Raw genomic sequence first — 23,168 nt, 5'->3', positions numbered from 1 at the left:
CAACAGCAGCAAGCTGTGAATGAGGTGGCTCAGTTGTAGTTTTACATGAAGAACATGTCACACACAGCAGCCTACTCTACTTCTGCCTGAACAGAACCAAAGAAGCTGCAATGCTCTTGTCCTGACCCTCTATTTTGCTTTTAATATCTGTGGAAATGTGTTTTATCTGTTCATCATTCTGCAAATAGTGGCTTGTCAAACCTTCATCTTAAAGTGCACAAAGAGTAGGAAACAGCAAACAACGTTGTTCAAGCTGGGCAACTACTGTACAAATGGTCTGTGACTGTCAAGAATCCCTTTATTTGCTTGGTGTTAACAAAAATAAGAGTCTGTACAAACATGGAGAGGTAAAGGCTTTTAAATGGTAATGAATCTGCATTGCAAAACAAACCTATATGCTTTATGTTCTACATTTCCAATCCTACTTGAGAAATTAGACAGTTTAAATGAATTTATTGACCCTAGAAATGGGTAAAAACTCAACCAGTAAACAGTACAAACTTTATCCTCATGTGGTTAGGGTGTTGCATAACAGTGTCATTGCTTTTGTGACATTCTTGCATTGCTTTATCGCTCAACTCTTTGAACATGCTACAACAGCCTGAACGCCAGTCACTTTCTTTTCTCTTGCCAATCCAATTCCATAAGGAGTTGGCAAGAGAGCAGAAACAGACTGGAACCCAGGCTAGCTACGGTATTCTCAAAATAACTATGCTATCTGGCAATATTTATCTCAGTACAAATTATAGTAAACAAGAAATCCATATTCCATTAGCAGGTGTACAACATTTTGGCAACAAGAAAGGCTTCAATAACATGCAATGACACTTTAAAAAGGAATTATATGCTTTGAACTGTATATTATACGTGGAAATGCATTCAAATAAACACCATTACTGGGAGTGTCTAGGATATGGCGAGATGTGTTGAAAGAATAAAAATGTTGCAGCTGAAATAGTCTGGTTTTCTGTGTAAACCATAGCAGTTGTCTTGGGGCATTTATTTAACTTGGGCAATACTGCACAGAAAATAACTTTTTTTTTTCTTCCTCTGACAGTGACTGTTAAAAAGCCAAACATATTCTTAAAATGACATATTAGACTTTGCAAAAGCCCTACATTACACCTTAATGTAAAAAAATGGTTTATCAGATATTGATATGGCTCACTTTAATATTTAAATTCCACAGAAAGATGGCTAGTATAAAAACAATGAGTACAAATGTCTCCAGTATCCAGCTGGTAGGCAAATTATGGTGGCATATTGCTCTGAAATAATTCCTCTCCAAATAGGACAGTTAAAATGGACTTGTACTGTCAATAGTAGTTGGCTAAGGCCCAGTTCTCTGACATTTTAGAGAAACATTTGCATATGACCACACTCAAGAAGTTTCGCTTACACACACACACACACACACACACACACACACACACACACACACACACACACACACACACACACACACACAGAGAAGAATGAATATTGAGAGAGAATTGACATTGACTAAGGAAAATAAGAAAAATAAGTAAAATAAATTAATTGATGATTAAAGGTTAAATATGTTAAATGTTAAAGTTTGAAAGCATGGAGAAATGTATAGTGGCAGAGGTGATTAAAGGGTGATTAGAATAATTTAGTAAGAGGGTTAACAATGTGTGATTTAAGTAATCCAGTAAAATAGTTAATGTGATGTTTGCTTTAAGTTATGATGCATATAGACTATGTTTGTTAAGTTTAGAGGAACAAGGCCTTAGGGCCTGTTGGAGATTGATAATGGAAGGCTATAATGTTGAAATGTAATGATTAAATGTTTCATTTGTTGGATATTTAAGAGGTAATGGGAGTAATTAGTTAAATTGGAGAGGGATTAATATGGTGCCAAGTGGGGAATGGTAATGTGAAAAAAAATTGAGTTTAAAAATTAGTTTAAGGATGTTAACTTGATCTGGAAATCTCCAGGTTAGAACGTTTAGGGGTGAAGCGGATTGAGATCCAACTTAGGTGAGAAAAAAGTGGGAGTTAAGGGGGCTGAAAAAGCACCTTTTTGAACGATGGCCACATTAAGTGTTAACCACTGGATGCGTCATTGGGGTAGGTGTTAACCACTGGATTCGTCATTGGGGTAGGTGTTAACCACTGGATGCGTCATTGGGGTAGGTGTTAACCCCTGGATGCGTCATTGGGGTAGAGGTTAACCACTGGATGCGTCATTGGGGTAGGTGTTAACCCCTGGATGCGTCATTGGGGTAGGTGTTAACCACTGGATGCGTCATTGGGGTAGGTGTTAACCACTGGATGCGTCATTGGGGTAGGTGTTAACCACTGGATGCGTCATTGGGGTAGGTGTTAACCACTGGATGCGTCATTGGGGTAGGTGTTAACCACTGGATGCGTCATTGGGGTAGGTGTTAACCACTGGATGCGTCATTGGGGTAGGTGTTAACCACTGGATGCGTCATTGGGGTAGGTGTTAACCACTGGATGCGTCATTGGGGTAGGTGTTAACCACTGGATGCGTCATTGGGGTAGGTGTTAACCACTGGATGCGTCATTGGGGTAGGTGTTAACCACTGGATGCGTCATTGGGGTAGAGGTTAACCACTGGATGCGTCATTGGGGTAGAGGTTAACCACTGGATGCGTCATTGGGGTAGAGGTTAACCACTGGATGCGTCATTGGGGTAGGTGTTAACCACTGGATGCGTCATTGGGGTAGGTGTTAACCACTGGATTCGTCATTGGGGTAGGTGTTAACCACTGGATGCGTCATTGGGGTAGGTGTTAACCACTGGATGCGTCATTGGGGTAGGTGTTAACCACTGGATGCGTCATTGGGGTAGGTGTTAACCACTGGATGCGTCATTGGGGTAGGTGTTAACCACTGGATGCGTCATTGGGGTAGGTGTTAACCACTGGATGCGTCATTGGGGTAGGTGTTAACCACTGGATGCGTCATTGGGGTAGGTGTTAACCACTGGATGCGTCATTGGGGTAGGTGTTAACCACTGGATTTGTCATTGGGGTAGAGGTTAACCACTGGATTTGTCATTGGGTTAGGTGTTAACCACTGGATGTGTCATTGTGGTAGGTGTTAACCACAATGAGTTAGCAGAAAGAAAAAGGGATGGTATAAAAGAGCTATGATTTTTGGAGGGAAGGGCTCTCTAAGCTTGCCAGAATAGCCTGTTGACTGCTGGAAGAAGATTTTTGCTGTAGCTTTATAGCCTACAATATATTTAGATTTTTTTGTTTGTTTACTTATTACATTTACATTTTAGGCATACCCAGTTAAAGTAAAATTCTAGGAGGAATCCTTAAGGTTACCTCAATGATAGAGGTGTGGTAAAGTTGCTGTTAGAGTTTCTAGGTGCCTTCTGAGGGTCTGATCATCCTGTGGGGGGGAGCCAAAAATACTGTTGAGAGTTGTATAAGGTTTTTCTTGTTATTAAATACTGTGCTTCTCATAAAATTGTGACAAAACATTTTATTGGAACACCTCAACAGGGATTTAGTTAAGGGTGCTGAAGGTTGTCTATCAATTTAATTTACAGTAAATGTTTGCTTATAATTGATTTGTGATTGATTGGGGATTTTTTATGCCTGTTTCTGGAATTTTGAATAAACTCACTTTGTTGTTCTAAAACCCCGTGTCATCAAAGAGTCCTACAACTGCATGTCGTTTTACACTAGCTTTCTGAAATATGCTTGATTAATTGAGGATCTCTAGCTAATTTTCTTGGTTAATCATTCCATAGGGAACCCAAGTAGCTGGTATAAAGGAACCTGGGACCCGAACTCTAGGTACTGAGTGCATTGGTAGGAGTCATAGGAAGGGGTGTCTCTCTGCTAAAAGCCAACCCAGAGGAGGGCGACCCATTCAGTGTGCTGAGGTTGACACTCTGGCCCGGACAATCCTGAGAAGACACTGGGTTTATAAGGTTCAGGGTTAGGGAGCGTAGGCACTCTACTTCGGGGATAGCCCACTTTACTGTAAGGCCCTTACTGTTGAGCTTGAGGAACAGTCCCTCGCTGTAGACTAGCTCAGAGGTAAGGCAGAGCAGGAGCTATCAGATCTGTAGGGATTAATGGGAATTGATAACTGACCTGCTATTGGGTAGGCAGGGGCGAGTTGAATTGTTAATCATGCAGAGGTGGTATTTTAGCTTTGACAGCACCTTAAAAAAACAACAGTGCATCAATCCACATGACAACAGACATGGACTTTTTAATTTCTTTAAAAAAAAGTTATGCCTAAAATACTAAAAAGAGATCTGGTGCTTGTTGGGGGGTACGGAGAGTTGGAGGGTACGGTGGAGTCAGTGTGTGCTAGTGGCACACCTGGGTTCAAATACTTTGAGTGTTTGCTTTAGCCTGCCTGGAGTGCCACTTTTGGGACTTTTCTATTCCTATTGCATTCCATCCCAAAAGGCAAGCTCAATCAAGCACAGCTAAAGTATTTTAAATGATTCCAAATAGTATTTCAATCCTGGTCTGCTAGTCCCATAGCGCTGGCCTCAAACGTTGGAATCGTCATCTGTTACGCTGGGGTTGGGAGAGTTCGAGGTCTCTTTGAAGAATTCATCATCTTTCAGCATGCTCTGGAAACCGACAGGAAATACAGGAAAATAGGGATTAATACTAGAGAAGAACTGTAAAAACCCCACTGAAATATTCCCATATTTATATTTATGTCAGAAAGGCCACTTATACCCTAAAATATTGTTAGGTACAACTATTTGGATAGTCCTTTGTAGATGTTCAATACTCTGTCAACAACATTTGAACTAACTATCCACTAACCCTCAACTTTAACCCTTACCCTAACCTTTATTCTAAACCTAACCGTAACCTTAGCAAGAAGTTGCTTATCAACAGATGGTCATGCGATCAACAAACTATCTGTTTATCATCTATATATGGGCCTATCCAAATATAGTGACATATTGTTATCCACAAACCATATCAACATAATACTTAAGCACAGTTAAAACAGGAATAAAAAGAAGATAGTTTCCTTCATACCGTCAAGTTTTGGATGCCCTCAGAGAAGGCTCCAATCTGCCTCACTGTTCCCTCTGAGTCCTCCATCTACAATAACAGATGAGGTTTGACACTCAACACCACTACTAAGAACACCTGTTAGTAGGCCTGTTTGTGTGTTCTTTCAGAGCAGCTGAACACTAACTAGGCACAGGCACAGTGCTACCATCTCCTGTCACGGTACTGATGACAAAACTCTAAACATTCAGAGAACAATCTAAAGGTGGAGGTTGAATGTAAGTATTGATGTGATGACTTATTTATTATTTGGAGAACTTGTGTGTACTAAGCACAATGCCGCCACTACAGAGAAATGTCTGGCCAAAATGCGTGGGCAACAATCAGCATAGGAGTTGGTAAGACAGCACAAACAGATCTGGGACCAGACCAGAAGTTGACCTGTTCTAGCTGGTCCAGATCGTCCTCGTAGAGCTCATAGCCTTTCTGGAAGCTACGTCCCTTTGGCATCTCCACGTCCATGGGGCAGACATACTCCTCACTCTCATCCTGCCTCTTCTTTCTCAGGCTGCCAAAGCTCCCAAACGTTATCTTCCTCAGCTGGTGGGAACAGATTCATTCTCAAATAATTATAAATTGAGACTAAAGTTAATAACCAAAACCAGTGTCAAACACGAGAACCATATCTTACCACAGCCAAACCCACGTCTTCACCTTCTCCATCACTCCTCACCCCTACCTACAGTAAAACCATGGCTGCATCCAAAATGGCACCATATTTCTTATATTGTGCACTACTTTTGACCCCTACCTTGACCTTGGCAGTGGCTGTAAGCAGGGTGTAGTCGGGGTTCTCCAGACAATCCTGTTTGAGCCCCTGGGCCTCAGAGCCCACCAGCAGGTTGAAGTGGGTGGCCAGGTGCCTCCGCAGCAGGGTCTTGTTGGGGGGAATGTTCAGCAGCAGGGCCATGGTCTCCACGTTGAACCGAGGCTCCAGCACCTGGGGAAGAGGGAACATTATGAGATGTGGGATAGGTTGAGACACATCCCATTCTCATTGTAAGATAAAATTCAAAATAACCAAAGTTTCATAGACGAAATAACCCATTATAATTTCTACCCAGTATCTATCTGGTTTTAGATATCCGAGTTTAAACTCGTGCCCACAATTATCAAGACAATTTTGGGCCACATTAAATCTGATCATTGTTTCTCACCATGAGTCCCCCGTGCACCCCGCTGCCCCTCAGGTTGGGGGCGTACTCCGCCAGGTCTACTGATCTCAGCCACTCCATTACTCTGTGATTGGTCCACTGGGAGATCTCTGCTGGTGTGATGTTGTTCTGACAAATATGGAGAAAATAATGTGTTTATCAACACAAAGGATTTGATAACACTTGTGTAGCTTGAAGAAGTGGAGAACGAGTACACAACAAAAAGGGGATGGTACAGTAACTATAGAAAATGTGGACTTTATAAGGAGGTTTGACTGGTTCAGAGTTCAAAGTGCCACCACGGCGCATCGATAGGAATGCAAATGAAACGAGATGAAGCAGGAATCCAAATAGTGGGATTTTATTTCACACAAACACAGGAGCACATTGGGAAAGGACGCAGGACAATGTTGTGGATTGGTCGCATTTTTAAGCTTGGTGGTTTCGGGCACAGCGCCAGCATCTCTTGAGGTTCTGGATCCAGTTTACCTTCTGGTCATTGGTAATCTGGCTGAAGTGTGCACATCTACTAATGTGGTGATCAGCTGAATAGCAGGTTGCACATGTGGGTATACGGGGTGATGATGGTTGACGACTCAACCTGACCAGTCTGGTATGGAAGATGCAGTGCCTTGGATGGGCCGGCGAGGGGAGTGACGCTGCTGACCTGATGCTGTTCTCTGTCTAGGCAGGCACCTCTGCCTGGAGCCAGGTGGCAAAGTCTGGTAGGTTGTAGGATACAGCACCTGTGCTAGATCTACAGTCGTGGCCAAAAGTTGAGAATGACCCAAATATTAATTTTCACAAAGTCTGCTGCCTCAGTGTCTTTAGATATTTTTGTCAGATGTTACTATGGAATACTGAAGTATAATTACAAGCATTTCATAAGTGTCTAAGGCTTTTATTGACAATTAGATGAAGTTGATGCAAAGAGTCAATATTTGCAGTGTTGACCCTTCTTTTTCAAGACCTCTGCAATCCGCCCTGGCATACTGTCAATTGACTTCTGGACCACATCCTGACTGATGGCAGCCCATTCTTGCATAATCAATGGTTGGAGTTTGTGGGTTTTTGTTTTTCCACCCGCCTCTTGAGGATTGACCACAAGTTCTCAATGGGATTAAGGTCTGGGGAGTTTCCTGGCCATGGACGCAAAATACCGATGTTTTGTTCCCAGAGTCACTTAGTTATCGCTTCTGCCTTATGGCAAGGTGCTCCATCATGCTGGAAAAGGCATTGTCCGTCACCAAACTGTTCCTGGATGGTTGGGAGAAGTTGCTCTCGGAGGATGTGTTGGTACCATTCTTTATTCATGGCTGTGTTCTTTGGCAAAATTGTGAGTGAGCCCACTCCGTTGACTGAGAAGCAACCCCGCAAATGAATGGTCTCAGGATGCTTTACTGTTGGCATGACACAGGCCTGATGGTAGCGCTCACCTTGTCTTCTCCGGACAAGCTTTTTTCCAGATGCCCCAAACAATCGTAAAGGGGGTTCATCAGAGAAAATGACTTTACCCCAGTCCTCAGCAGTCCAATCCCTGTACCTTTTGCAGAATATCAGTCTGTCCCTGATGTTTTCCCTGGAGAGAAGTGGCTTCGTTGCTGCCCTTCTTGACACCAAGCCATCTGAATCAACTTTAGGAGACGGTCCTGGCGCTTGCTGGACTTTCTTAGGCGCCCTGAAGCCTTCTTCACAACAATTGAACCGCTCTCCTTGAAGTTCTTGATGATCCGATAAATGGTTGATTTAGGTGCAATCTTACTGGCAGCAATATCCTTGCCTGTGAAGCCCTTTTTGTGCAAAGCAATGATGACGGCACGTGTTTCCTTGCAGGTAACCATATTTGACAGAGGAAGAACAATGATTCCAAGCACCACCCTACTTTTGAAGCTTCCAGTCTGTTATTCGAACTCAGTCAGCATGACAGAGTGATCTCCAGCCTTGTCCTTGTCAACACTCACACCTGTGTTAACGAGAGAATCACTGACATGATGTCAGCTGGTCCTTTTGTGGCAGAGCTGAAATGCAGTGGAAATGTTTTTTGGGGATTCAGTTCATTTGCATGGCAAAGAGGGACTTTGCAATTAATTGCAATTCATCTGATCACTATTCATAACATTCTGGAGTATATGCAAATTGCCATCATACAAACTGAGGCAGCAGACTGAAAATGTATATTTCTGTCATTCAAAACTTTTGGCCACGACTGTACAGATGAAATGCTTGAATTCGCTAAACTGCTCAGCAGGGAGTTTCTCCAACAGGAGTTCAACATGTTTATTGTCCATCAAGCACAACATTGAAAGGAAAATATAAGTTGGCCACCCCATGCATTCACCAACAGGAATAAGAAAGACTAGAGGGAGAAACTGCTGCTTAAATAGTCAAGGGTGCTAACGAGCAAAGTGAAGACAGGTGAGGTGAGTGGCAATGGAAGAACGTGGCCAGAGGTTATGGGTGAGGACATGAGCCTTCACAACAGTAACAGTAGCATTGACAAGTGTTCATGTATGCCTGGAACCAGGGTTGTGTTCATTAGGGCCCACACCAGAAAACAGTTTAAAGCAACGGAAAGCAACAAGAAGCCCTGTTTCAGTCAGTTCTCTTTTGTTTGTTGCCTAATGAAAACGACCAGTGGTCCAGTGGCCCTACCTCATCGGAGGGCCGTCGGCGCAGGCAGTTGGGCTCGTAGTTGTTGAGGCGTAGCACCTGGATGGCTCTCTTGATGCTGAGGTGGTGGAGCACACTGCCCACCTTCAGAGACAACAGGTCATCCTAACAGAGGACACACAGGAACAAGAATGTTAAGAGTAATATGTCAGGTCAGACAGAAAAAGCTGTCAGGAGCACTCATAGGTTGAGTTAGTGATGAGTTTCTCATTGCGCAAAGAAAAAACTACTACCCAGCAGGTAAAGTCATATAATCTGATGAGATTCTATTTGGTTGTCTTGACCGAAGTAATATCAAGATAATACCGTTTTTTTTCCTTCAATCGCTTTGGTGCCATTTTCACAAGTATGCAGTGAATTTTCAAAACTCTAGTACAAAATGCCAAACTGGTAACCCTTGTAACACAGTAAGTCTTATATTCAAAATATAGGTATGTGAAATACCATGAGAACAGTTTGATTTAAATCACTGAAACAACAATATCTTCTCAATTTACTTGTTTTGACAACCAGTTAATCCAATAGCAAAAAAAAGTATATGCTACAGTACTGTAAATGATAGTACATCACACTGTTTCACAGTACGCAATACACCCATCAAAATTGACTGAAAATATAATTTCCATAATTTCTATCCCATGTGTAATCAAAGGTGTGGTCATTAAAGACATCTTTCACAATCATTGATGCAAAAAAATGTATGTATTGTTCAGATACACAGTGAACAAAACATTAAGAACACCTTCCTTATATTGAGATGTCCTTTGAGTGGTGGACCATTCAAATCAAATTGTATGTCACATGCGCCGAATACAACCTTACAGAGGTCCTTTTGAGGATCTGAGGACCCATGCCAAATCGTTTCGGTCTCCTGAGAGGGAAATAGGCTTTGTCTTCACGACTGTCTTGGTGTGTTTGGACCATGATCATTTGTTGGTGATGTGGACACCAAGAAACTTGAAGCTCTCAACCTGTTCCACTACAGCCCTTCGATGAGAAATGGGGGCATGCTCGATCCTCATTTTCCTATAGTCAACAATCATCTCCTTTGTCTTGATCACATTGAGGGAGAGGTTGTCCTGGCACCACAAGACCAGGTCTCTGGCCTCCTCCTTATAGGCTGTCTCATCGTTGATCAGGCCTACCACTGTTGTGTCATCGGCAAACTTGATGGTGTTGGAGTCGTGCCTGGCCATGCAGTCATGAGTGAACAGGGAGTACAGGAGACGACTGAGCACGCACCCCTGAGGGGCCCCGTGTTGAGGATCAGCATGGCGGATGTGTTGTTCCCTACTCTTACCACCTGGGGGTGGCCCGTCAGGAAGTCCAAGATCCAGTTGCAGAGGGAGGTGTTTAGACCCAGGGTCCTTAGCTTAGTGATGAGCTAAGAGGGCACTACAGTGTTGAACGCTGAGCTGTAGTCAATGAGTAGCATTCTCACATACAGTTGAAGTCAGAAGTTTACATAGACCTTAGCCAAATACATTTCAACTCAGTTTTTCACAATTCCTGACATTTAATCCTAGTAAAGCTTCCCTGTTTTAGGTCAGTTAGGATCACCACTTTATTTTAAGAATGTGAAATGTCAGAATAACAGTAGAGAGAATGATTTAATTCAGCTTTTATTTCTTTTATCACATTCCCAGTGGGTCAGAAGTTTACATACACTCAATTAGTATTTGGTAGCATTGCCTTTAAATTGTTTAACTTGGGTCAAACGTTTCGTGTAGCCTTCCACAAGCTTCGCACAATAAGTTGGGTGAATTTTGTCCCATTCCTCCTGACAAAGCTAGTGTAACGGAGTCAGGTTTCTAGGCCTCCGTGCTCGCACACACTTTTTCAGTTCTGCCCACACATTTTCTATGGGATTGAGGTCAGGGCTTTGTGATGGCCACTCCAATACCTTGACTTTGTTGTCCTTAAGCCATTTTGCCACAACTTTGGAAGTATGCTTGGGGTCATGGTCCATTTGGAAGACCCATTTGTGACCAAGCTTTAAACTTCCTGACTAATGTCTTGAGATGTTGCTTCAAAATATACATAATTTTTACATAATTTTAATGCCATATATTTTGTCAAGTGCAGCAGTCCCTCCTGCAGCAAAGCACCCCCACAACACGGTTGGGATGGTGTTCTTCGGCTTGTAAGTATCCCCCTTTTTCCTCCAAACATAAATGGTCATTATGGCCAAACAGTTCTATTTTTGTTTCATCAGACCAGAAGACATTTTTCCAAAAATAATGATCTTTGTCCCCATGTGCAGTTGAAAACCGTAGTCAGGCTTTCTTATGGCAGTTTTGGAGCAGTGGCTTCTTCCTTGCTGAGCGGCCATTCAGGTTATGTCGATACAAGACTCGTTTTACTGTGGATATACATACTTTTGTACCCGTTTCCTCCAGCATCTTCACAAGGTCCTTTGCTTTTCTGGGATTGATTTGCACTTTTCGCACCAAAGTACGTTCATCTCTAGGAGACAGAACGTGTCTCCTTCCTGAGCGGTATGAGGGCTGCGTGGTCCCATGGTGTTTATACTTGCGCACTATTGTTTGTACAGATGTAGTGCCTTCAGGTACTTGGAAATTGCTCCCAAGGATGAACCAGACATGTGGGGGTCTACAATTGTTTTCTGAGGTCTTGGCTGATTTCTTTTGATTTTCCCATGATGTCAAGCAAATAGGCACTGAGTTTGAAGGTAGGCCTTGAAATACATCCACAGGTAAACCTACAATTGACTCAAATGATGTCAATTAGCCTATCAGAAGCTTCTAAAGCCATGACATCATTTTCTGGAATTTTCCAAGCTGTTTAAAGGCACAGTCAACTTAGTGTATGTAAACTTCTGACCCACTGGAATTGTGATAGAGTGAATTATAAGTGAAATAATCTGTCTGTAAACAATTGTAAGAAAATTGACTTAGGACATTACTTTGTGGATGACACAACCGACTTGCCAAAACTGTAGTTTGTTAACAAGAAATTTGTGGAGTGGTTGAAAAACAAGTTTTAATGACTCCAACCTAAGTGTATGTAAACTTCCGACTTCAACTGAAGGTGTTCCTTTTGTCCAGGTGGGAAAGGGCACTGTGGAGTGCAATAGAGATTGCATCATCTGTGGATCTGTTGGGACGGTATGCAAACGGAGTGGGTCTAGGGTTTCTGGGATAATGGTGTTGATGTGAGCCATGACCTGCCTTTCAAAGCACTTCATGGCTACAGACGTGAGTGCTATGGGTCAGTAGTCATTTAGGCAGGTTACCTTAGTGTTCTTGGGCACAGGGACTACGGTGGTCTGCTTGAAACATGTTGGTATTACAGACTCAGTCAGGGACAGGTTTAAAATGTCAGTGAATACACTTGTCAGTTGGTTTAGCACATGCTCGGAGTACATGTCCTGGTAATCCGTATGAATGTTGACCTATTTAAAGGTCTTACATCGGCTACGGAGAGGGTGATAACATAGTCGTCCGGAACAGCTGGTGCTCTAATGCATGTTTCAGTGTTACTTGCCTCGAAGTGAGCATAGAAGTAATTTAGCTTGTCTGGTAGGTTCATGTCACTGGGTAGCTCGTGGTTGTGCTTCCCTTTGTAGTCTGTAATAGTTAGCAAGCCCTGCCACATCCGAAGAGCGTTGGAGCCGGTGTAGTAAGATTCAATCTTAGTCCTTTATTGATGCTTTTCCTGTTTGATGGTTCGTCGGAGGGCATAGAGGGATTTCTTACAGGCTTCCGGGTTAGAGTCCCGCTCCTTGAAAGAGGCAGCTCTACCCTTTAGCTCAGTGCAGATGTTGCCTGTAATCCATGGCTTTTGGTCACTGTGGGGACAACGTCATCGATGCACTTATTGATAAAGCCAGTGACTGATGTGGTGTACTCCTCAATGCCATCATAAGAATCCCCTAACATATTACAGTCTGTGTTAGCAAAACAGTCCTGTAGCTTAGCATCTACTTCATCTGACCCCTTCCGTATTGAGTGAGTCACTGGTGCTTCCTGCTTTAGTTTTTGCTTGTAAGCAGGAATCAGGAGGATAGAATTATGGTCAGAGAGCTTTGTACGTGTCTCTGTGTGTGGAGTAAAGGTGGTCTAGAATTTTTTCCTCTGGTTGCACATTTAACACGCTAATAGATTAGGTAAAACTGATTTAAGTTACCCTGCATTAAAGTCCCCGGCCACTAGAAGCACTGCCTCTGGATGAGTGTTTTCCTGTTTGCTTATGGCCGTATACAGCTCATTGAGTGTGGTATTAGGGCCAGTATCGGTGTGTGGTGGTATATAGACAACTACGAAAAATATAGATGCACTCTTGGTCGATATTGTGGTCTACAGCTTATCATGTAGAGGCCTGCTGCTCTATCCTGCCGAAAAAGCTTAAAACCCGCCAGCTGTATGTTAACCATGTTGTCGTTCAGCCACGACTCAGTGAAATATATTACAGTTTTTAATGTCCCGTTGGTAGGATTTACGTGCTCGTAGTTCATCCATTTTATTATTGATTGATTGTAAGTAGGCTAATAGAACTGATGGTAAAGGTCAATTACCCTCTCAGCGACAGATCCTTACAAGGCACCCGGACAGTCATCCACGGTACCTCCGTCTTTTCCTCCTGCGAATGACGGGGATGAGGGCATTGTCGGGTGTCTGGAGTAAATCCCTCCCATCAGACTCGTTGAAGAAAAAGTAATCCAGTATGGGGTAAGTAATCGCTGCCCTGATATCAAGAAGCTGTTTTTGGTCATAAGACACGGTGGCAGAAACATTATGTACAAAATAAGTTACAAATAACGCGAAAAAACATACACAACAGCACAATTGATTACGGATCGTAAAACGGCGGCCGTCTCCTTCGGTGCCATTCTTGATACATGGGAAACTGTTGAGTGTGAAAAACCCAGCAACAAATTAAACAAATGAAAGGAATGAAAGCAACTTAACGTTTAGCAGGCACTAGTTTGCATCAAGCACTCTAACTCTACTCTCGGCCATAGGTTCTCATCGACATTGCAGTCAATGTCCTCATTGTTCATTCGCCTGGTGAAAAACCTGTTGGCATGGCGAATCCAAGCCTGACATTGGTCTGGATTGATGTCATCGCATGCCTCACCCATGGCCTGGAGGAGAGTCACACGCTAATAGGGATGGCAATCATACACAATCATACACCTTCTACCTGTATTGTAATCATGCATTGTATTTTACAGTATTGTACTTTCCCATACAAAAGCATCTTAAGTAAATGGCATATTTTACTCCTGCGTTGTCTTGACTGTGTGCTTAGGGTCGTTGTCCTGTTGGAAGGTGAACCTTGACCCCAGCCTGAGCGCTCTGGAGCAGGTTTTCATCAAGGATCTCTGTACTTTGCTCCGTTCATCTTTGCCTCGATCCAAACTAGTCTCCAAGTCCCTGCCACTGAAAAACACCACAGAATGTTGCTGGTGGTGACCAAGATTCACCGTAGGGATGGTGCCAGGTTTTCTCCAGACGTGACGCTTGGCATTCAGGCCAAAGAGTTCAATCTTGGTTTCATCAGACTAGAGAATCTTGTTTCTTTAGGTGCCTTTTGGCAAATACCAAGCAGGCTGTCATGTGCCTTTTACTGAGGAGTTGCTTCCGTCTGGCCACTCTACCATAAAGGCCTGATTGGTGGAGTCCTGCAGAGATGGTTGTCCTTCTGGAAGGTTCTCTCATCTCCACAGAGGAACCCTTGAGCTGTGGTGAACACCAAGTTCTTGGTTACCTCCCTGACCAAGGCCCTTCTCTCCCGATTGCTCTAGGAAGAGTCTTGGTGGTTCCAAACTGTATTGATGGGGTTCTGAGTGATGGTTTACGACACTCTTATGACACCTGTGGTATATGTGTGGCAATGCCGGAATAACATTAAAACTAGTTAACTATGATCGATGGTGCTGGTTGTCCTTGCTCACTGTAACTAACAAAGTAATACATGGTACCAGGAGTGGAAATCATGTTTTTTTTCTGTGAATGTTGGAGTTTATGGAAGTGTAATGGATGTAATCAAGCCACCAGAGGCTTTGAGCCTGGATGGGAATGTGGACGCGAATTGGAAAACATTTCGGCAGCGGTTTTTGCTGTATATGTCTGCCATTGGAGTTACGAAGGAGCCGGATGAACGTAAAGTTGCTATTTTTCTTACTATAGCGGGTACACAGGCAATTGATACATTCAATACCTTCACGTTTGCAAATGAGGATAAAGACACGTTCACGGAGGTACTGGATCAGTTCGATGCATATTGTTCACCTAAGAAGAACGAGACATATGAACGTTGTGTTTCGCTGTCGTATACAACAGCAAGGTGAAAAGTCTGACGTCTTTCTTGCGGATTTGAAATTAAAAGCACAGACGTGTAATTTTGTAGACCTAACCTCATCTATGTTTCGAGTTAAGATTGTGTTTGGTATAAATGAGTCCAGAGTTCGAGAAAGATTGCTGTGGGAAAGTGAGTTACATTTGGACACTGCAGTAAAAATATATGTCAGGCGAATGAGCTGGCACAACTGCATATTAAAACCTTTAGCTCCACACCAGCAAGCACTGCTATGGAGGTGGAAAGCGCAGCAGTGGATGTTGTAGATAAGGACACAAGGGGGCGCAATGAGCAAAGGAGCCATAAGCAATATGACTTTGATCAAAGGATTCACAAGCAATATGAATCTAACAGGTGTGGCACCAGGCACCAGACCAGGAAGTGTCCTGCCTTTGGGACATTTTGCTACAAGTGCAAGGGAAAAAAATATTTTTGGGAAAAATGGGTTTTGCAAAGAACAAGTATGGGAGACAAAATTTTCACACCATTGAAATCGAGGAGAATGAAGAAAGTGACTTGTTTGTGGGCACTGTGGATTGCATGGAGGACGGGCAAGAAACATCACAGGTCCATACTGTAGCTAGTGACCATTGGGTTGTACCACTAGTGGTCAATGGTACAATTTTGATCTTAAAGCTGGATACAGGAGCTAAAGCCAACCTAATTAATATGAGGTAAACTAATTAATATGAGGGATTTTCATGAGTTAAAGCACAAACCAGTCATCATGCAAAAGGCTGTGGCTCTCAAAGCGTACAATGGCCAAGCAATTGAGACTAAAGGTTTGTGTCGGCTAACTGTAAAGGGGAAAACAAGAAGCCACACACTTGTGATTATACCAGAGGGGCATGATTCTCTTTTGGGGAATACAGCATGTGAGTCGTTGAGACTGGTTAAGCGAGTGTACACCATTAATGACTTTCACTGGCTGCACAGTGTTCAACGGGTGACAAGTAATCAAAATGGTGAGGAGATTGCTCAAAGATATTCAGATGTGTTCACAGGGTTTGGAGCATTACCTCTCATTTACTCGATTACCTTCACAGAGAATAGCCAAGCCAGTGATTTATGTACCACGCTGAGTTCCGGTGCCACTACGGAAGGATCTAAAGGAGGAGTTGGGAAGAATGGTGAAACTCGATCTGCTAGTGAAAACAGAGGAGCCAACCCGACTGGGTCAATTTCATGGTGTTTGTTCGGAAAAGGAATGGTGATCTGAGTGTGTATGGACCCCAAAGACCTTAATAAATGTATCAAAAGGAGCATTTTAAGATTCTTAAGAGGGATGAGATGGTGTGCGAAATGGCTGGTGCACATTATTTCTCCAAGTTGGATGCTTCAAATGGATTCTGGCAGGTGAGGTTGGATGCAGCCAGAACCAAGTTTTGTACAGTCAATACACCCTTTGGAAGATATTCCTTTAAGACGTTACCTTTTGGCAGAAGTTCTGCCCCTGAACTCTTTCACAAGGCCATGGAAAGGGTCATTTAGGGGTTAGAGGGAGTCTGTGTGTATGTGGATGATTTTCTGGTCTGGGGTCCACTATTCAGGAACACAATGAGCGGTTGGAAAATAATCGGCAGAGGGTTCAGAAGCATGGTTTGAAGCTAAATCGGGCTAAATGTCAGTTTTGTGTGAAGGAAATCACATTTCTTGGGGATAGGCTATCATCAGAGGGTGTGCAGCCTGATCATACCAAGGTCAAAGCGGTGAGGGAGATGGCTAATCCCACAGATAGGAAATGCATTCAGCGTGTTTTGGGTATGGTCAATTATTTGGGGAAGTTTGTACCAAATCTGTCAGCTAAAACAGTGAACTTAAGGACACTCCATCAGGACAAGACAGAGATCTCGTGGAACAGAGAACATGAAATAGAGTGGAACAATGTAAAGAACATTATGGATGAAGAGCAAGTGCTAACTTTTTTCGAACCTGACAAGGCTTACTAAGGTGTCCACGGACGCCTCCAAAGATGGCATTGGAGCAGTGCTGCTTCAGGAGCATCAAGGTATGTGGAAGCCTGTGGCTTATGCGGCCCGTTCTTTGACTGATGATGAGAAGCGTTACGCTCAAATAGAAAAGGAGCGCCAAGGGTTGGTCGTTGGTTGTGAGAAGTTTCACTGTTACATTTACGGCTTAAAGGTGATTCTAGAAACAGAGCATAAACCCCTTATTCCAATCTCTCAAAACAATCTGAATGACATGCCTCCTCGTCTTCAAAGGATGATGATGGGCTTGCAACGCTATGATTCTGTTCTAAACAATGTGCCTGGGTCAACTTTAGTGGTAGCAGATGCCCTCTCAGGGGCTCCATCAGTGGTGGCCCAAATCAGCCTCAGTCAGGAGTCTATGGAGGAGGAGGTTGCCTTTCATGTGGATATGGTCACGGAGTCACTTCCTGTTTCTGAGCAGCAACAGCAGAGGATAGCTTTAGAGACCACAACAGATCCCATTCTTTGCAAGGTGATCCATAATCTGGAAAATGGCTGGCAAAAAGGCTCTTGTAAACAGTACTTCGCAGCGCAGAGTTGTCAGTGGTCAATTGTGTGCTGTTGAAGAATAACAGAATGGTGATACCTCCTTTAATCCGTCAGGAGATGCTAAAGAGAGTACATGAAGGACATCTGTGAGCTAAGAAATGTAAGCGAAGGGCCAGAGAGTCCCTTTATTGACCAAATATAAATTCTGACATTGAGCAAATGGTTGGAAATTGTGACAGATCTCAAATTTCATTATAGACAGCCGAAGGAGCCCACGGTTATGGGAGAGGTACCCACCACAGCCTGGGAGAAGGTTGGAGTCGACTTGTTTCACTGCAATGGTAAGGACTATTTGTTGACTATCGAGCACTTGTCAAATTACCCTGAAATTGCACTCTTGTCCAGCACAACAGCAAAGACTGTCATTTTGCACTTGAAATAATGTTTTGGTAGGCATGGGATTCCCCCTAGTGGTGGTTTCTAATAATGCACCTCAGTTTGCTTGCAGTGAGTTTTAGATGTTTACAGAGCATTAGGAGTTCAGACATATGACCTCTAGCCCGCTATATCCTAAAAATAACAGGAAGGCTGAAAAAAGGTGTGCAAATCGTGAAGAGACTCTTAAAAAAGGCAGCACAGTGGGCCTGATCAATACTTGGCTTTATTGTCTTACAGAACAGCGACCTTGGAATATGGCTGGTCACCTGCAGAAATCTTAAAATGGGAGGCAGGTTGCCTAGTTTCTGCCTGAATGACTGCCCATCAGCTGTAGGGCCCTGTAATTCACAGCTGAAGGCAAGACAAATTCTACTATGACAAAACTGCTAGAGTGTTGCTACTGTTGGCAGCTCAGGATGTGGTCCGAATTCATGGGATAGAAAGGCTACTGTATTGGAGGAGGTTGCGCCTTGATCATATACAGTCAGGACAGAAGATGGGGCTGTGTATCGGCGCAACAGACAAAACCTTTCGAGAACACAGGAGACGTTTGAGGACACTCAGGACACCGGCATAGTGCCACTGGACACAGAAAAAAGAAAGGAGAACAAGTGGGGATGTGACAGAAGGTACTAGGAGTGGGCCAGAAGCTTCGGACACAGTGCCTCAGACCCTGCGTGCAGGTCTGAGAGGGCCAGCAGGCATCCAGAAAGACTGAATATTCAGAGGTGATGTTTAATGGACCAAAGACTGACTCATTGAGTTATTGGGGTTTGTTTTGATATGTTCATGATTGACTATTTCTAAACGGAGATGAATTGATATTTGTTCATTGACATTGCTTGTTGATGAAATGTATATGTTTGTATAAAAAAAGAAAACACACACACACACACACATACATATATGGGAAAATAAAGGAAAATGTATTGATGGGGTTCTGAGTGATGGTTTACGACACTCTTATGAGACCTGTGGCATATGTGTGGCAATGGTGGAATAACATTAAAACTCGTTAACTATTATCGACGGTGCTGGATGACCTTGCACGCTGTAACTAACAAAGTAATACACAAACTTCTTCCATTTAAGAATGATGGAGGCCACTGTGTTCTTGGGGACCTTCAATGCTGCAGAAAGGTTTTGGTACCCTTCGCCAGATCTGTGCCTCAACACAATCCTGTCTCGGAGCTCTATAGACAATTCCTTCAACCTCATGGCTTGGTTTTTGCTCTGACATGCACTGTCAACTGTGGGACTTTATATAGACAGGTGTGTGCCTTTCCAAATCATGTCCAATCAATCGAATTTACCACAGGTGGACTCCAATCAAGTTGTAGAAGCATCTCAAGGATGATCAATGGAAACAGGATGCTCCTGAGCTCAATTTTCAGTCTCATTGAAACCTGTTTTCTCTTTGTCATTATGGGGTATTGGGTATAGATTGCTGAGGATTTTAAAAATGTATTTAATCACTTTTAGGATAAGGCTGTAACGTAACAAAATGTGGAAAAAGTCAAGGGGTCTGAATACTTCCCGAAGGCACTGTACTTGTGAAAATTGCACGAAAGCAATGGAAAAAAACTAATAGTAGTGTGGTGCATGGCAAGTGTTTTTGTGAGCGGTCTTATATCAAGCCATTGTGTAGTGATTGTGTCCACAGAGGGTAAGACTATGCCTTCTCCAGTGTTACTAATCCACGCTGTTCAGTCTGTTCAGCTTAATGTGATCTAGCAGTGTGATCATTATGCCCAGAGACATACGGTATACATCTCTATCTGTGGCTCTGATCAGACCCATGCATGTCTGATCAGAGTGTGTGCGTGTGCGAGCATCAGTCTGTCTGACTCACTACTGTCATATAGTGCAGCATCCGGCCGTCCACCCTCCCCTCATCGAACTGGGTCTTATACTGAGGCAGGCCAATGTCATCCAGCCACCCTGAGGAAGGAGACGAGAGAGGGGGAGAGAAGGCGAGAGAGGGGAGAAAAGGCAAGAGAGGGGGAGAAAGAGAGATTTGCCAACCTGCCAGTCAATTTCGCCATCAGAAATCAAACAATCAAACTTGCATTTTGAGAGCACTTGAATCAAATGTATAACTAGTTAATTGGATTACAATTCATTCAAAACGCCCACCATATCATTTAGACAACATGAGATGACGTAAGGCATAGTAAAACCCCAGTATAAAACCTTGACCCTCATACTGGCAGTTCATCTACTCACTGGTCACCCAGTTGTAGTCCAGTTTGCCCTTATTGTCCTCCTCCTCAGAGCCCAGAGCCTGCAGGGCCAGTTGGAGCTTCTTCCTGTGCAGCGGGTGTTTGACGCCCAGCTCCTAAACACACACGTGAAAATGCGCACACAGAGATAACCACCCAAAGTCAGTGTATTATATGCCACACCCCCAGGGCAGAACAGAGACACAGTTAGCCTGACAACAAGGATTACTTCCATCCATTTGATGAACTGCTTACAAAGTACAGTATGTTTGGCCAGAGTGGCTACAGAGTACAAAAAGAGGCAGGTTCAAAATAAAGTGCTGTGAATATTTGATGGAATATATGGGATCTGAACATCTGAAATCTGATGCTGAGATGCACCGGGCTTCAACAATTCTGCCATAATATAGAATACTTTTATATGAATAAATGAATTACACCGAGTATACAAAACATTAAAAACATCTGCTCTTTCCATGACAGACTGACCATATGACAGCTATGATCCCTTATTGGATGTCACTTGTTAAATCCACTTCAATCAGTGTAGAAAGGAAAAAATTATTTTTAAGCCTTGAGACATGGATTGTGTGTGTGTGCCATTCAGAGGGTGAATGGGCAAGACTGAAGATTCAAGTGCCTTTGAATCGGGTATGGTAGTAGGTGCCAGGCGCACTGGTTTGTATCAAGAACTGCAACGCTCCTAGGTTTTTCACGCTGAACAGTTTCCTGTGTGTATCAAGATTGGTCCACCACCCAAAGGACATCGAGCCAACTTGACACAACTGTGGGAAGCATCGGAGAAAACATGGGCCAGAGTCCCCGTGGAACACTTGACACCTTGAGCAAAAGGGGGTGCAACTCAATATTAGGAAGGAGTTCCTAATGTTTTATACACTCAGCGTAAATTGAAAATACTGTGATTGAAGAAAAATTGTTGATAGATTAAATAATGTAATCTCTTTTTAACTGGTTTAAGTTGTTTACTCTAAATTCAGACTGGAATATTCTTTTAATACTCATACTTGTTACTCAAACACCCACGACCCATTCAAAACGTACCGCGGCCCAAATTTGGGTTCTTACCCACCAGTTGAGAATCGCAGCCTTACAGGATCACTTGTCTGATTTTTAAGGTCCTTAAGTACGGTACAATAATACATAGCCTCTGGCTTTGACTTCATCAATAGGTTGCTTCAACCCTGAGCCTAATGGGGTGAAAATGCCTCATAGGGGATCAATTAAGCAATAAGGCCAGAGGAGATGTGGTATATGGCCAATATACCACGGCTTAAGCACGACAACCCTTAGCCGTGGTTCTTAAGCACGACAACCCTTAGCCGTGGTATATTGGCCATATATCACAAACCCCCAAGGTGTCTTATTGCTATTATAAACTGGTTACCAATGTAATTATAGCAGTAAAAATAAAAGTTTTGTCATACCCGTGGTATATGGTGTGCGTTCTTTCGCCTATAGATGATTCTGTTGCCCAGTAAACAGCACCCTACCGACAAAAATCTCTAAAACGATGCCGAATTATAATTATTTTCCAGACACTGGTCAAAGACCCAAACAAGATTACTTTGAATACAGCCAAAGGGAACGTGATAAGATAATTGTATGAGTCTCTTTTTGACATGCCGGGGGGTAATTCTGACCTCTCGAAAGAACTGTTATATTTATCTAAGCGCCAGACGAGAACGCATCTACATATAGTCACTCTTAGTGATTATGTGCATCAAGACATTATTCCACGGGGACAGCGCACAGATGCTTTCTGTGAGCGCTGGTGTGCCATCCTGAACAAATGCTTGATTGATTTAATGACATTAATTGGTGATCAGGTGAAAAAGGATTTTATTGAAATGGATAACACGATTGAAGAGAAACGCACAGCGCTGCAAGGAGCTGTTAATGATGATGTCATATTCAATGAACTGATGAAAACTAACCAAGCGCTCCAGAACAAGTTGTCTACAGAAATAAAGGAACTTAAAATCAAGAAATTCAACCAAGACAAAAAAGACAAGGCCGAGGATAAAGTCTACTTCTGGAGAAACCCTGACAAAAGAGGTCCTGCTCCTCCTCTCCAAGACAGACACAGGAGGGTTGCCGCTTACTTCTATCCACCCCCGTCTCACCAACGCTCTACAACCAGCGCCTCATCTGCTTCCAGTGGCAGTTTTTTATCCAATGAGAGACTGGGCCGACGGAAGGGCGGAGGTGGCCGCGGGCACGCGCACCGACGAGATGCCGCACCCGGCAGGGTAAGAAGAAACGACTACCAGAGGCAGAGGGGACCGTTCACACGTTCCCAGAACCCACGGGACTGAGTGTTTTTTAATTTATCAAGCAAGATTTTGAGCCCTGCCCATGTCTCCTTGCTTAATAAAGGGTGATCTTTTGTGCCTACAACTCAGTGCAACAATTTTGATGTTAAGGTAGACATGTTTAAGTTTTTTTTAGAAACATCAGTTTTAAGGGAATACTTTAGCTCCCCTAATCGTGGTATTTCTACTGAACATGTAGGTTGCTCACCTGTACATACTCCAACTCCTTTTAGAAGTAAGAGTTATTTTGTACCTCCAGCCAATCGCAATCAATCTATGGAGACATATTGCAGACTTGTTGAAAAAGATGTTGTTCATCTCCTTAAGAACAAACAGGAGTACATATCTTTCCATCATTTACCTAAGGATGAAAAACAAGCTTTGCTTGATTTACAATCTGATACGTCAGTCCTTATTCGTCCTGCTGATAAGGGTGGGTCGGTTGTACTCATGGCTAGGACAGCTTATGTAAATGAGTGTCATAGAGAAC

At 43.2% G+C, this 23,168-nt stretch overlaps 1 protein-coding gene across 7 annotated transcripts in view; it reads right to left on the bottom strand.

Moving 5' to 3' along the window:
- Nucleotides 1-280: 280 nt before the first annotated feature.
- The window catches only part of LOC115152179 (liprin-beta-1), an 84,659-nt gene continuing 61,771 nt past the window's right edge, over nt 281-23,168 (bottom strand). For all 7 annotated transcript variants that reach the window (XM_029696755.1, XM_029696756.1, XM_029696757.1 and 4 more), the window contains 8 exons: nt 20,350-20,461; nt 19,976-20,064; nt 8,864-8,986; nt 6,215-6,340; nt 5,809-5,997; nt 5,439-5,597; nt 5,022-5,087; nt 281-4,597 (listed from right to left, as the gene is read on the bottom strand). In XM_029696755.1, the coding sequence (XP_029552615.1) occupies nt 4,514-4,597; nt 5,022-5,087; nt 5,439-5,597; nt 5,809-5,997; nt 6,215-6,340; nt 8,864-8,986; nt 19,976-20,064; nt 20,350-20,461 (948 nt within the window). In that variant the 3' untranslated portion in view covers nt 281-4,513. The remainder of the gene's footprint in view (nt 4,598-5,021; nt 5,088-5,438; nt 5,598-5,808; nt 5,998-6,214; nt 6,341-8,863; nt 8,987-19,975; nt 20,065-20,349; nt 20,462-23,168) is intronic.

This window comes from Salmo trutta, chromosome 17 (genome assembly GCF_901001165.1).
Source record: "Salmo trutta chromosome 17, fSalTru1.1, whole genome shotgun sequence".
In the NCBI taxonomy this organism is placed as follows: domain Eukaryota; kingdom Metazoa; phylum Chordata; class Actinopteri; order Salmoniformes; family Salmonidae; genus Salmo; species Salmo trutta.
This window is presented reverse-complemented; position numbering and strand designations above follow the sequence as displayed.